The sequence below is a fragment of the Ambystoma mexicanum genome, chromosome 10, assembly GCF_040938575.1.
Source record: "Ambystoma mexicanum isolate Mex_15411 chromosome 10, UKY_AmexF1_1, whole genome shotgun sequence".
Lineage (NCBI taxonomy): Eukaryota > Metazoa > Chordata > Amphibia > Caudata > Ambystomatidae > Ambystoma > Ambystoma mexicanum.
The window spans coordinates 1,632,857,570-1,632,870,183 of record NC_090932.1 but is presented as its reverse complement, the minus strand read 5'-3'; the positions used below and the strand labels follow the sequence as shown (position 1 = coordinate 1,632,870,183).

Sequence of the window (12,614 nt, the reverse complement as noted above, 5' to 3'; positions counted from 1 at the left end):
ACCTCCTCCCTCCCCCTCTACCTAGTCACTGAGATTGGTGACCAGACCCGTATGTGTCCTCTGGGTCGTAGCCTCCCGACCCCGGCTCCCTAATTAGGCTTCAGCCTGCGCTCACCACTAGCACTTGCTGTTGGGCTCACATTGGCTTGTGCCATCTCAAAGGCCTGCACTTATTGTTTTGTCAGTTGGCTACTCTCACTACATGATCTCTGCCTGGCACTTAATAGCTGCTTGCAGCTCACTCCCTAGCATTTCCATCAGTGGCACACCTAGCACTTACCCCCTTCCCTCATCCCCTCTCTCTGCACTTGCAATGTTCGGAATGCTCACAAAGCACCGCCTCGCTCGTTCTTCCTTGTTACTATAATTTGTCTTTCATTCCCTTGTTCCCTTCTCGTTGCCCCATGGGCGCTTTGAAACACAATTCACTTGATGTGTAAGTGCCTTACAAAGGCACAATACATATATCAATAATGGCTTTGCAGGCGAAGAATGATGGTCCGGAGGTTTGCGCAGAGCAATGCCAAAGGTTAAGATTAATTCAAAACCTTTCCAGCCAATCCCTCTTTTATTTTACTTTGTCACCCCGAGAGGGATAGGTATGCCCAGACGTGGGTCCCGTGCCTGCTGGGCCAAGAGACCCAAGGTACTCCTCATTGATGAGGCCCAACAGGGCCAGAACATGTTTGGTGATACTGGTGGTCTCGAGCACAAGGGATGTGACCAAGCAGTTGGGGCTAGACCACCCCTTTTTGGGGTGGGGCCAAGCCTGATTTGCATATGGTATTTCCCCTTTTGTAATGGCTTGGCAGGTGAAGAACGATGGCCTCGAGGCTTGCCCAGAGCAAGGCCAGAGGTTAAGATTAATTCAAAACCTTCCAGCCATCACCTCCTTTTGTTTCATACAAGCTATTTAAACACAAGCTTTTTTGTGGGTGCTTTCATTGGCTTTTCCATGGAGGGGTGTACTCGATCTAGGCGCAGTTGTCAGACCACACGGTCCACCCATTACAGGTCACGCAACCAGTACACCTGGCTTGCTTCCTTTTCACCACCACTTTGCCACTGCCTCAGCTTGGCAATGGAACTTGATTCACTCACATATTACATCCTCTTGATGTTGCATCGCGGCTTGGTTTGCCACCATGGACTAGTTGCACTTCATTGTATTTTCCTGGCTACTGCCAATGCTTGTTGCTCAGATCATACAGTTCCTTAATCTGTTACCAATGCTTATTCACCAATGCTTTTGTGGTTTTTGCCGATACTTTGTTCTGACATCATACAGTTCCTTGTATCAATACGCTTCACAAACTTGCTTTCACCCAGATTGGCATTCCAAAGTGCTATTCTCATTTGGTCCGGTATTCAAATAAATACTTACTTTCATTCAACTCTGTGTTAATTGTGCGTTTGCCTGCCAAACCAGGGTCCCCCCTGCTTGGTTGACTCACTGGTCGGAGCTTACAGAGTCTTCAAAAGGCCTCCAGCCGCCACAAGCCTCTGTCTCGTGTGCAACACTTCATTCAGCCTGCCAGTGGCTCTCCGTGGCTTCGCTCACCCATTGATGCTCCTCCTGCAGCTTGGGCCTCATGCAACCGCTTCGCCTGGTCACGCCTGTTCTACTCTCGCGGTCTGCCACCGGCGTCTAGCGTCCTTCAGCATGCTTCCCGCTCATACACTCTTCATACTTCAAAGGGTCTCCAGCACTCCGCTTGCCATGCCGCTTTCCCGGAGGGGTTTGCTTTCGCCAAGCAGTCTGCAGCCTGGCTTCCACAGCTCACTCCACTGCACAATACATCCGGATTTTAAAGTTCCTGCCATCATGATTGATCCAAAAAGGCCTAGACTGCTCACTGTTGAAACAGGACTCCTGCATTAAACTTGTTGGCCTCCTCCTCGCCCCAGTACACAACGGATGTCTGTATGCGTGTGTTTAACAAAATGAAGATGTGTTTCTCTAGTGGGTCACTCCCTCGTCGCAGTACCAAACTGATATTTCTTGGGGGAAAACCAGGTAAATGATTGACAGCAGCCCATAAAAGCTTGAGGGGCAGAAGACTCATGTACAGGAAATGGGGGATACATGTCTCACCCAAGGGTGCCTCATTCCCACTCCCCAAGTCTCCTCCACCCAGGTCATCCACCTTCAAATATCCCCCCCCCCAGGATCTAAGTGCAATGGCCTTTCCCTGGCCACTCAAGAGGAGGATACATGGGGAAAAGAAGTGAGGATGCCCTCGGGTTCCTCCCATACCCTTCCCCTATGCGGGACAGGTCTGGGTGTTTCACAGGGTAACCGGGAAAGGAAGTTGGTTTCCCTGTTCTCGACCTTTCCGGTGTTCCACTGTGAAATAATACAGTTGAAGATCCAAAAACCACTGCATAACTGTACAAGTACACTTCCCCCATGAGTTTGCTCATAAATGAAGGAGGGATGGGTGTTTCAGGATTTGCAGGGTGGGGTTAGTACCCAGGCGAAAGGCTTCTGGATATTGGGTGGCAAAATCTACTTTTACAAGTATGAAGGAAAAAAGTATCTCCCCACAGCTGTGCGCTCAGTGGCAGTTGGTTTTTTTGTCTTTTGTATTTGTACAATTTTACTAATTCTTGTTTTCTCACCAAAATATGGTTTTGATTATGGAATTGCTTTGGGAATATTAACTTATTCATTTGTTACATCCAACCATGGACTTGACAAAAAATAGGTCAGATCCTACGTTATATACAATCTTAATGAGCCAACAATAACCTTTTGGCGCACATGCATTATGTTTCGCCAATCCAATGGCTTCTTCTAGGCTAGTTAACAGTTTCCCGGTTTTTGCCAGAATGTTAGCATAATCCACATCAACTGTCTGTTGTATTTGAGATAGAACACCCTTATTTGGTTTTTTTTTGTTGGTATATTCTTACTGTCAAACAATCTAACACTGCTATGCAAGTTTAAACACATATGTTTGTATACAGTCTCATGAGTTTAAAGTACAGAACAAAGAATTTGATCAGTAAAAGAGTGGAAAAAAAGCAGAAATGGAATGTGAGAATTGAAGCATTGGCCCATTTGTAGGGTGTAGTAATATACATTTGCCTTATGTTGCTCATCTCTTTGCATAAATGCCTACATATTTGTGTGCAGTTGATGCCTTGGGGTGACTTGTGCTTCTTGTGCAATAGATTACTCAGTAATATTGTTTTTTATTTGGCTGGAGTAAGTTCCAAACATGTTGCTAATTGAGTTGCCCGATTGTTCATTTATTTATCGTTACGTTAATGTGCCGCTGTGTGTCCTAATCATCTGTGAGATACCCTTGGTGCAGAAGCCCTTTACTGTGATCTACGGATTGTGATGGTTATAGGTGCTAACAATAGCTTGGTTACAGGTAAGGATGGGGTGTTCCTGTTGGGTAATGGCGCTATGTCCGGATCCTTTCGTATTGATAATCAACTCTCATCTAGGTGACAACATAGTGGAAATTGGGCTTACATTATTACATTCTCCTGTTATGTTAAGGACCCTTGTGTTTGCTTGAGAGCAGGTTTTGGTTAACACTGTTGTGTGATGATCAGCAGGGTTTTATTGAATGGTCCTGTGAAATAATCTTGATTTGAAAACAAGTTTGTTTCATGAGCCCTGTGCTTCTCATACAGGATATGTACATATGTAATAGACAAGTACCTATGTCATTCAGTTCAGTGAAGGAATATTTGTCCTCTTAGCAGTAAATGGCCCAATTCCTATTTTTATCCTTTGGAGTTTCTCAGTTACCATTTCATGTGGTTGTCTGAAAAAATAAGTGATTTCCATATAACTACTTGACTGAATTCAGAGGGTGTGTGGGAAGGAAGCAATGCTTTGCTGCTACGGAATCCCAAAATATATTAAATGCATTGTTGTGGGGCAGGGCGTGCAGTGACTCAGCTTTCTTACCTGTATGTTGTCCTTATTTCCAGCGTAGGTTCTCTTCCAAGGCGGTGGCGGCCTTCTGCTCGGTCATTCTGCCGCCATCATCTTGGAAGAATCTTTGTATGCATGGTTTGTGCCATGTCATTGTGATGTCATCACGTCACGTTTCGGATGGTGATTGGCCTGTCTTTGTATTTGTTTATTATTTAGATCACGCACCGAACCCTAAGGTAACTTGTGCTGGCTATGCGATTGTCGGTTTACTAAAAGTTAGAGCGGGTGTTAAGTACTGAAAGAAATGCTTCCTTTGGTGAAGGGTTATAATTAAAACTAAACCTGTATTTGTCTCACTTGGAGGACTTGATTGTGATATTATATAGTACATTATTCAATAAGTTTCATACCGGCGCATAAGCCTGATTGAGGGTTCTAGTACCTGTGGCTTGTTCCGTGTGTGCCTGAAGAAGTGCACAGATAGATCAACATACTGTCTGCTTTTCCAAATGAGTGGCCAGTCTTGTGCTAATTATGTAATAGCCTGTTTACTAAATTAACGGGTGGGCGTACAGCACTGAAAAATACTTCTATATGTTTCATTATGAGGAAATGATTGATGTGGCGGTTTGAACATTATTAAATAAGGCGAAAACAGCTGACTGTGGGTGCCGATGGATGATGGATTTATCTGTGTGTGTTTAAGGTAGTCCATATATAGTAAATACATTGTCCATTTATATTATTCAAGTTTAATTACACTATCTGTTGTTCGGTTCTGTGTACTACCTATTGTTGGCATTTAGTTGTCTGAGGCTAGCTGGGGTCTGTGCAAACGTGAACCCTCAGGACCGTTTGTCTTCTTCTTTGCTGAGTATATTTGCCTATATTATGCTCTAATGTCCATGTAAAGGTGTGGCACCTTGTTTGTAGTGTTATTCATTTTATCAGAATCCTGGCATTCAAGTACTATGGTGCAATCTAAATGTTGGTTTGTATGTTGGGGGCCCCATTATTTATCTTACTTATTATGATGGTAATATTACCTCATTCAGCACCAGTCATCCATCCACACATCATATTACTATTTTACAGACATCTGTGATGTGCTTTTTTTCAAATCTTCGCTATATAAAAGAAGGTAATACCATCTTTCCTAGTAAGTGACTGTGTTACATAGTTGGTGATTATGAACTTGTTAGAGGAAAACATGCATGTCATCATCCTTGTTGAGACCTGTGGTAGTGCTCTGTAAATTGCAAATCATTTTTGCTTCTTGTTTTAAACTGAGTTCTCAATTGCCCAATCTGACAACTTGTCGGGTGTGTTTAATCCCCACAAATTTGATTCCTTCCTTGTTGTCCATTTGGTGTTTGGTCGCCCAGTGTTCTTGGAAAGGTAGTTTCCCCTCGGTGGAGCTGGTCAAATTGATGTCTAGGTGCACTGGGATTCATAGGCGTAGTTCTCTGATTGTTGAACCTACATAAAGTTTGACATATACGCATGATGATGTACACCATAAACGTTGATCTACAGTTGATCAAATCTATAACCAATTGTTTGTCTCCGGTTTAAAATATTTTGACATTGTTTTGTGCGTACTTACATAGGGTGCAAGTTATGCATTTATAAGATCCCCTCAGCTTCTTTCCTGTTCTCACATCAGTTTGGACTTGCAAGCTGGACTCTCATGTAGCATGGACTTAGTTTGGTTTTTAGTATGGGTGCTTTAGTGAATATGAAGTTCGGGCGGTTGGATATATAGTTGTTCAAGTCGTCATCCAAGAGTAGCATATGCCAGTGCTTCCTGAAGATTTTTTGTATTGCATTGTTGTTCCTACCAAACCTGGTAATCATGTGTGTTTTGTCGGTTTTCGTCCTTTTTTCTTTGCGGGTGAGTAATGTAGACCTCTTGAGTTTGTCCACATTTATTCTTGCTTCCCTTATACACTTAGTGGTGTACCCCTCTCTGTAAATCTGATGTACGATTTGTGCTTCCTCCTGGTATCTGTATCTGTGCTGCAATTTCTCTTGGCTCTTATTAGTTCCCCCGTGGGTATGTTTGTGAGTACTGATTTTTTGTGACAGCTTGTTGAGTGTAGTGCCACATTGACCTCAATCAGTTTTTTGAAGGTATCAATAACAAATCTGTCCTCTTGTATTTCAATGTGTAGGTCCAGGAAGGTAATGTGATCATTCGTTATTTCTAATATCAGTTCTATACTGAATGTATTTTGATTCAGATAGTGATTGAACTCCACTAGTTTGTCTTCAGTACCCTTCCAGATGAGAAAAATGTCTACGTATCTGACCTACGTGTCGATCGTGTCCATAAAGTCAGGATGGACTGATACATGCTCAGCTTCAAAGACACCCATGAACAGGTTAGCCAGGGAGGGTGCGTAACTTTCTCCCATGGCCACACCTTTGATCTGTCTATACATAACAGTGTTAAACAGAATGTTTTTATTTTGTAGGGTGAAAGCTAGGAATTCTTTTAGCATGTCCATTTGTAACACAAAAGAGGCTGCTTTGACCTTGAAATAGTAGTCTAATGTGGTCAGTGCTAGCTTGTGTTCAATTGAAGTGTTCAGTGCTTTCACGTCCATTGTACACAGTAAAACATCTTTGTCCCGTGACATTTTGCTGAGTATGCCTAGGACATGCATAGTGTCCCTTATATAAGACGGTAGGTTGTATACCTCCGGTCTCAAGACTGTCTATGAATATTGACATGTTTTCTGTTAGCCAATCTTTTCTGCTGACTATGAGGCAAACATCTTGTAGTTTGTCATACTGTTAAAGCACTTTCAGTAGAAAGTATATGGTCTGTAGCTTAGAATGCGCAGTGCTCAGAAACCACTTCATCATCTGTTAGTAATGTGCTCCTGTGCCACTTGGTGGTCAGTTCTGTAAAAGCCGTGCTAAGGCTCGAGATCCGATGAAGGATGCAGAGTTTATGCCACGAGAAGCAAAGCTGAAGGACGATGGAGGCTGGTGGCAGACCGCGAGAGGAGAACTGGTGTGACCAGGCGTAAAGGTTGCATGAGGCCCGAGCTGCAGGAGGAGCATCGCTGGGTGAGCAACGCCACAAAGAGCCACTGGAAGGCCGAAAGAGAGGCTGCACAAGAGCGAGAAGGCTTGTGGCAGCAGGCGGCCTTGTGAGCATGCCATTAGCTGCGAACGGTGAGTCAACCAAGCAGGGGGGACGCTGAGTTGGTAGGAAAGAAGTAGAAAAATATAATTAAAAAGTCACCCGTCTAGACCTTGTCTCTCTTCCTGAAGGCAATAATTGATATTCAGGATGTACATACCATGCTACCTCCTTTCATAAGTCGGGGAAGAACAACGACATCCAATGGACCAATCAGGAGCATGTCATACTTTCTAGTTTGCGCATTGTCAGCAGTGTCCTTGTGACACTGGTAGGATTTAGGCCTGCAAGAGATCAAGACATAAAACTGTTCTGCTTTGACTCTAGTCTATTCCCGAGGAAAGAATCATAACATTTCACTATAGCAGCACTGGCACCAACAACCTCTTGAAGGCTGTAATAAAAGAAATATATTAAGGCATTGACTGCCTTCAGGGGCCATGCAGCTTTCTTGCAGAAGGATAAACATACATTGTGTAGTAGTAACATGCTACATGAAATTCGAAATTAGTACAAGTCCAGACATTTTCAAATTATTGCAATCATTAAGTGGCACTTGGGAAATAACACTAAATGTATACACATATAGAAATATATCACCATATTCAAAGCAAGGTGTAATGTATGGAATATAAATAAGTTACAACAAAAAATGGTTCCTTGCGTGGGCCATTTCCTTCCATAACAAGAAAGCACTTCCTTCCCAAGTATCAGCAGGGAAATGGCATGCATCACAATCATTCAATTAATAATTGCTTTTGTAGTTGCATAACAACTGCATCAAAGCACCAGGAGAGGTGGTTGGGGAGATAAAGAGGGGAAAGTCATTGCAATGCTTAGTACAATTATAGTAAACAGAGAATGCCACGTGGCATTGCCCCTTTTCTTCATTTCAAAATGTGCCCCATTTCTTCAATTTACTCACATTTTCAGGGTACTGTGGACGTCCCCCGGTGGCAAGAAGTATGTTTGCTGCAGTGATTTTACTCTGAAAATAAAGACAAAACCAATGCTAATCAAAAGACAAAAAAACTCTTACAACAGGGAAGGAGACAATACACTGTGTGAAAATGTGTAGGGCGAGGCATTACTGTAGAGGCCTCACTGCTTTTACTATTTAGAACACAGCCACTCACACCCCAGGGAGCTGCACTTCAGAAAAGCCACGTTTAATGTCCTTTGACTACTTGAAATTGTACATATACGGAAATAAGCAAAAAAAGCGGAAAATAAGAAGCCCAGACAGGATGCATGCAAATGTTAAGTTGTAGGGAATCCCAGAGGTTGGGAATCGTCCATGAGTCGCTTTTTATGTTGAGTGGCTTGACCAAAAGCTACTCAACTACTTACTAGACCCGCGAGTTTTGGCACAGCTGGAGTGTATTATGACCCCTCTTAGCAGGGTACCCTGCTCGGATTGGCACAATGTAAAACGCCCAGAGGTAAAGCCATCAATCTTTTTTAAAAAAAATAATTGTATTGATTTTGATTTTATCAACAAAACAACCACAAGTCAAACAATAACAACAAAACTCCCCCCTCCCTCCCGAGTGTACTCTACACCAACATCCATCACATCTTCTAAGGGTATACACACTTCTGCGTCAGTGGAGGAGTCTTCCACCTCAGAGTCGTTCTGCTCCGACTCAAACAGTGTGGCCACTAATTGTCTCCAAGCCATCAATGAATCTCCCAAGTAATACCCCCCCTCTATTAACTGCTTCTCCCCACACCACAGCCTCCGCTTCCACCCATTTCTGAAGGTCACACCACCACACCTCAACTCTCGGTCTATTGATGGCTGTAAAGCCATCAATCTTGAGCCAGAATCCAAACCATCGTGGAAACATATTATTCTCCGCTGGTTTTACATGTCTGAATTAAGCTAGAACATCATTATCAGTTTATATCAGACCCAGTAAGCACATTGTTGCCAGCGTACAGCAAACTCACTTAACACATTATTTCCAGTTTACATTACGCCCAGTTATTAAACGACCTAATATCCACTTGGAGATACACTGCCTGCCATACACTTCTATAACATTCTCGTGAGCTTGACGTTCCCAGTAAGCACACAGTTCGACATTTCAAGTGGGCTCCCAACTTGACATTGCCAGTGAGCTTTCAGTTTTACATTCCGAATATGCTCCCAGTTTAACATTTCCAGTAAACTCTAAATGCTTTATTCTCAGTAAGCTTAAGCTCAACGCCCCCATTTTGACATTTCCACTGAGCCCCCAGCTTGACATACCCAGTAAGCTTTCCGTTTTACATTCCGAATGAGCTGCCAGGTAAATATTCCCAGTAAGCTTGACATTTCCAGTAATCTCCCAATTTGCCATTCCAAAACGCTGCACTATAAAGGCAAAGTTGGGCCCAAAAATCCTGGATATTAAGATACAGTTGAAGAAACCCTACTTGTGCAACTCAAACTGAACACACCAAAAACTACCACTATACCCCATAACACATAATGGGAGGAAATGGCATAAGGCTTGGAGCCCATCACTGTGAGATAAATACTCACGACAAAATTAATAACTACAATCACATAAGGTGACTGCAGCTTTGCTATTGGTACTTGGAAAGGAGGGGAAGAGGTGGGGGAGCCAGAAAATATTAGTATTTTTTTAAAATGGTATGCATGTGTGTGGGAAATTGTGCCAAGGTCTTAACTGGACATTGATGGTAGCAGGCACGAATACCTGGGCATCTAATAGCAGTGCCTGGAAAATGCCTAATACTTATACACAAGTCAAAACTGTTGTCGTTGCCAATGGTTGTTTTTAACAGGACTTCAGTGAAAGACATGCTGAATGCTTATAAATTGAGTGGCTGAAGGCAGGCCTGGTTTAGACATTTTTATCAACACCAATAGTGAGTTTACAGTTCCAATTAAATAATTAACTCTCAGAAGACAGTTTAAAAAAACACTGGCAGGCACTTTGAATGCAATGTTTGATGGTGAGGCTTGAGAATACTAGCGCAGACTTCCCACAAGGCAGTGTTTTGGCCGGGGGTGCAGGAACTGGGTGGGAATAGCCATAAACATTAGCATGGCCATGGGTGGGCAAACACCTACACGCTTTGTGTCCCTCCTCATGTGCCTATTCTCCCTAGCTGTTCTATAATGCAATCGTTTCGGCTTGCAGGTGGGCTCTGCCACCTAATGGCCCAAACTAATGAGCTTTTGTCATTTTGCTTGTTCTTTACTGTTAGAGAGTTCTACTAGAGTCCACCTATGGTAGAACTGCAAAAGACTCACTCTTAGGTGTACAGGGCGCCCAATTCCTAGGTTTAGCTTGAACTACCCTAAAGGGTTGGTAGCTATGTTCGAACAGACAGGCTAAGTTTAGGAGGGAGAAAGGCTTTAGTTGAGTACAAAGACCTTTGAGCACACCTATAGTCAAGGAAACACACTGTAGATATATACAAATATGCGTATTCATTATATATACCAGGTAATGTTAATGTCAAAATAATTCAGGTAAGTAAAAACAGTTCACACAGATAGATATTTGCACTAGACATTTGCTGTAGCAATACTCATTTCAAACAGTAGATCTTTAGATGATAATCAGGTAAGAGTAGTTTTAGGTTAGCAAATCAAACATTACCCAACTTTTACTGAATTAGCAATACTGGTAGGGTAACAACTCTAGAAAAGCCTTATCTTTTGTAGCCCAACCCTATCCGGGGAACAGGTGTCTCAAAAAGTTAAGATGGGGACACTGGGGGACCAGTGACCCTTGGCGGCAGAACAAAAGAAGGTTGTCAATTGGCAGAAGAAGCGTTTTCGTATCAAGTAATGGAATTTGATTCAAAGGGTTCAGGGGGATTGGGTAGGCCACCTGAAGGATTTCAGCCTCTAGGAAGGATGTCCTTAGGCCTGGGAGAACACAGTTGCCCCCCCCTCCCCCCATGTGACTCAAGAACCTCAGGAGAAGCTAAAAGAAACACAAAAACGCCTATGTAAGTGCCCAGGAGTGAGACAGTACCTTCTATGATGAAGAAAAGCGATGTCACTGGCGGGTCCCCCAAAAAGACAGCAGGTTGCGGAGCGTTTTCAACTTTTATAAGCATCCCGATAGCAAGTGAAATTTAGGTCTCCTTGCTTGACACCGGGATTTCCTTGTAGGTGCTGCCTGAGTGCCACCGACACAGAGAGGTTACTTTGAACCCCTGATTGAACATCTGCTGGCTCTATATTAGGCTTCACGACCTAATGAGGTTTTGACGAGCCGCTTGATATGTTCGCCATTTGACGACACCGCCTCGCTGCATGGTTGTTTCTTGAAGTTGCGACCTGATTGTTTGCAGGCTGGATTCGGTTTATTCAAGGTAGAATTGTGAACCTGTGTGGAACTGTTCGTACATCCTAAAATCGAAGCCGTTTTTTCACTTTGCATACGTTTCAGCAGACGCCTGATTAACCTAAGTAAGGTGTACAGCATCTACTTCCGGCAGGATCAGAGATCAAGTTGATGGTGAAAGCAGCAATCCGGCTGCAGTTACCACCTTCATCTACTGTCTAACCACGACATTACATTGAGAGTGTGCATTATTGGTTAGCCCTGGTAGTGACCAGGAAAATCTGCATCTTTTAAGACTGCTTTTTGGCCGGTTGTTTTAGCCTTTAAAGTTGCACAAAAAATTGTTTCTGTGAATTGTGGTTGTCTTTTGAATACATGCCCCTGATGAATTTCCCTTTACTGTGTGTGATGTGGTTGTATGAGGAATGAAACATGTTGGGTTGATTGGGTATTATGCAGTGAGAGTCTTTATGTACAATTGAGTTTCAAGTTTAATGTGGGTGAATTTATTTTTGCCTTTTGTGTGTTGTTGTAAATAGTGATTGTTTCTCTATTCCTATTGTGCAACCTGACTTAGGGTGGTTCCCTTCATTGTCACTGTTCCCGTGTATTATTTCCTTGAGTTTTTTCGTGTGCACTATTCACATTTCAATTGATTGTGTTGTCAAATATCAACTGCCTCCTTGAAGGAGTTTTTTTTTAACTATTGTTAATCAATTCAATAAACAATATATATATTTTGGTAAATCCTTTGTTTTGTATGTATATTGTGTAGTGCTAACATGGTTGGTTGTTTCCTTACTGTAAGGTGGTGACATATATGTTTTTTCCCCCTCTAAGTTTGGAAGTTGATCCAGCGAGAGGTAGATGCTTCACATGTGCCATTCCACTGTCCACCAAACCTTTTGTATGATATGTGAAGGTTTTCCTTAGTTAGGGGGTTAGTTTGATGGAGCAGTATAAATACTTTGTCCCCCCACCTCTCCTTGTGTCTATTAAGACAGCAGCAGCTCCTGTTTGGGTATCTGGCCTTGGTGGCTGGATAAAGAACTTTTGGCAGGAGCAGATGGTCAGATTCAGTCACAGGGATGCCCAGCAAACAATCTTTGCAGTACATGGATGTGGAGGCTCGACGCAGGCTTTGTAGCAGCGACGGTTGTCACACGGCAGACTAAGTCCCTTATCTCGATCCTCAAGTCTTTTAGGGGCACTCCTACGATCAGGATGGATTCTCTGTAGGCCC

At 43.0% G+C, this 12,614-nt stretch overlaps 1 protein-coding gene across 1 annotated transcript in view; it reads right to left on the bottom strand.

Moving 5' to 3' along the window:
• Window positions 1-12,614, bottom strand: part of TXNRD2 (thioredoxin reductase 2) — a 1,379,521-nt gene that overhangs the window by 1,171,083 nt on the left and 195,824 nt on the right. Inside the window, exon 7 of the mRNA XM_069620040.1 lies at window positions 7,981-8,043. Coding sequence (XP_069476141.1) covers window positions 7,981-8,043 — 63 coding nt within the window. The remainder of the gene's footprint in view (window positions 1-7,980; window positions 8,044-12,614) is intronic.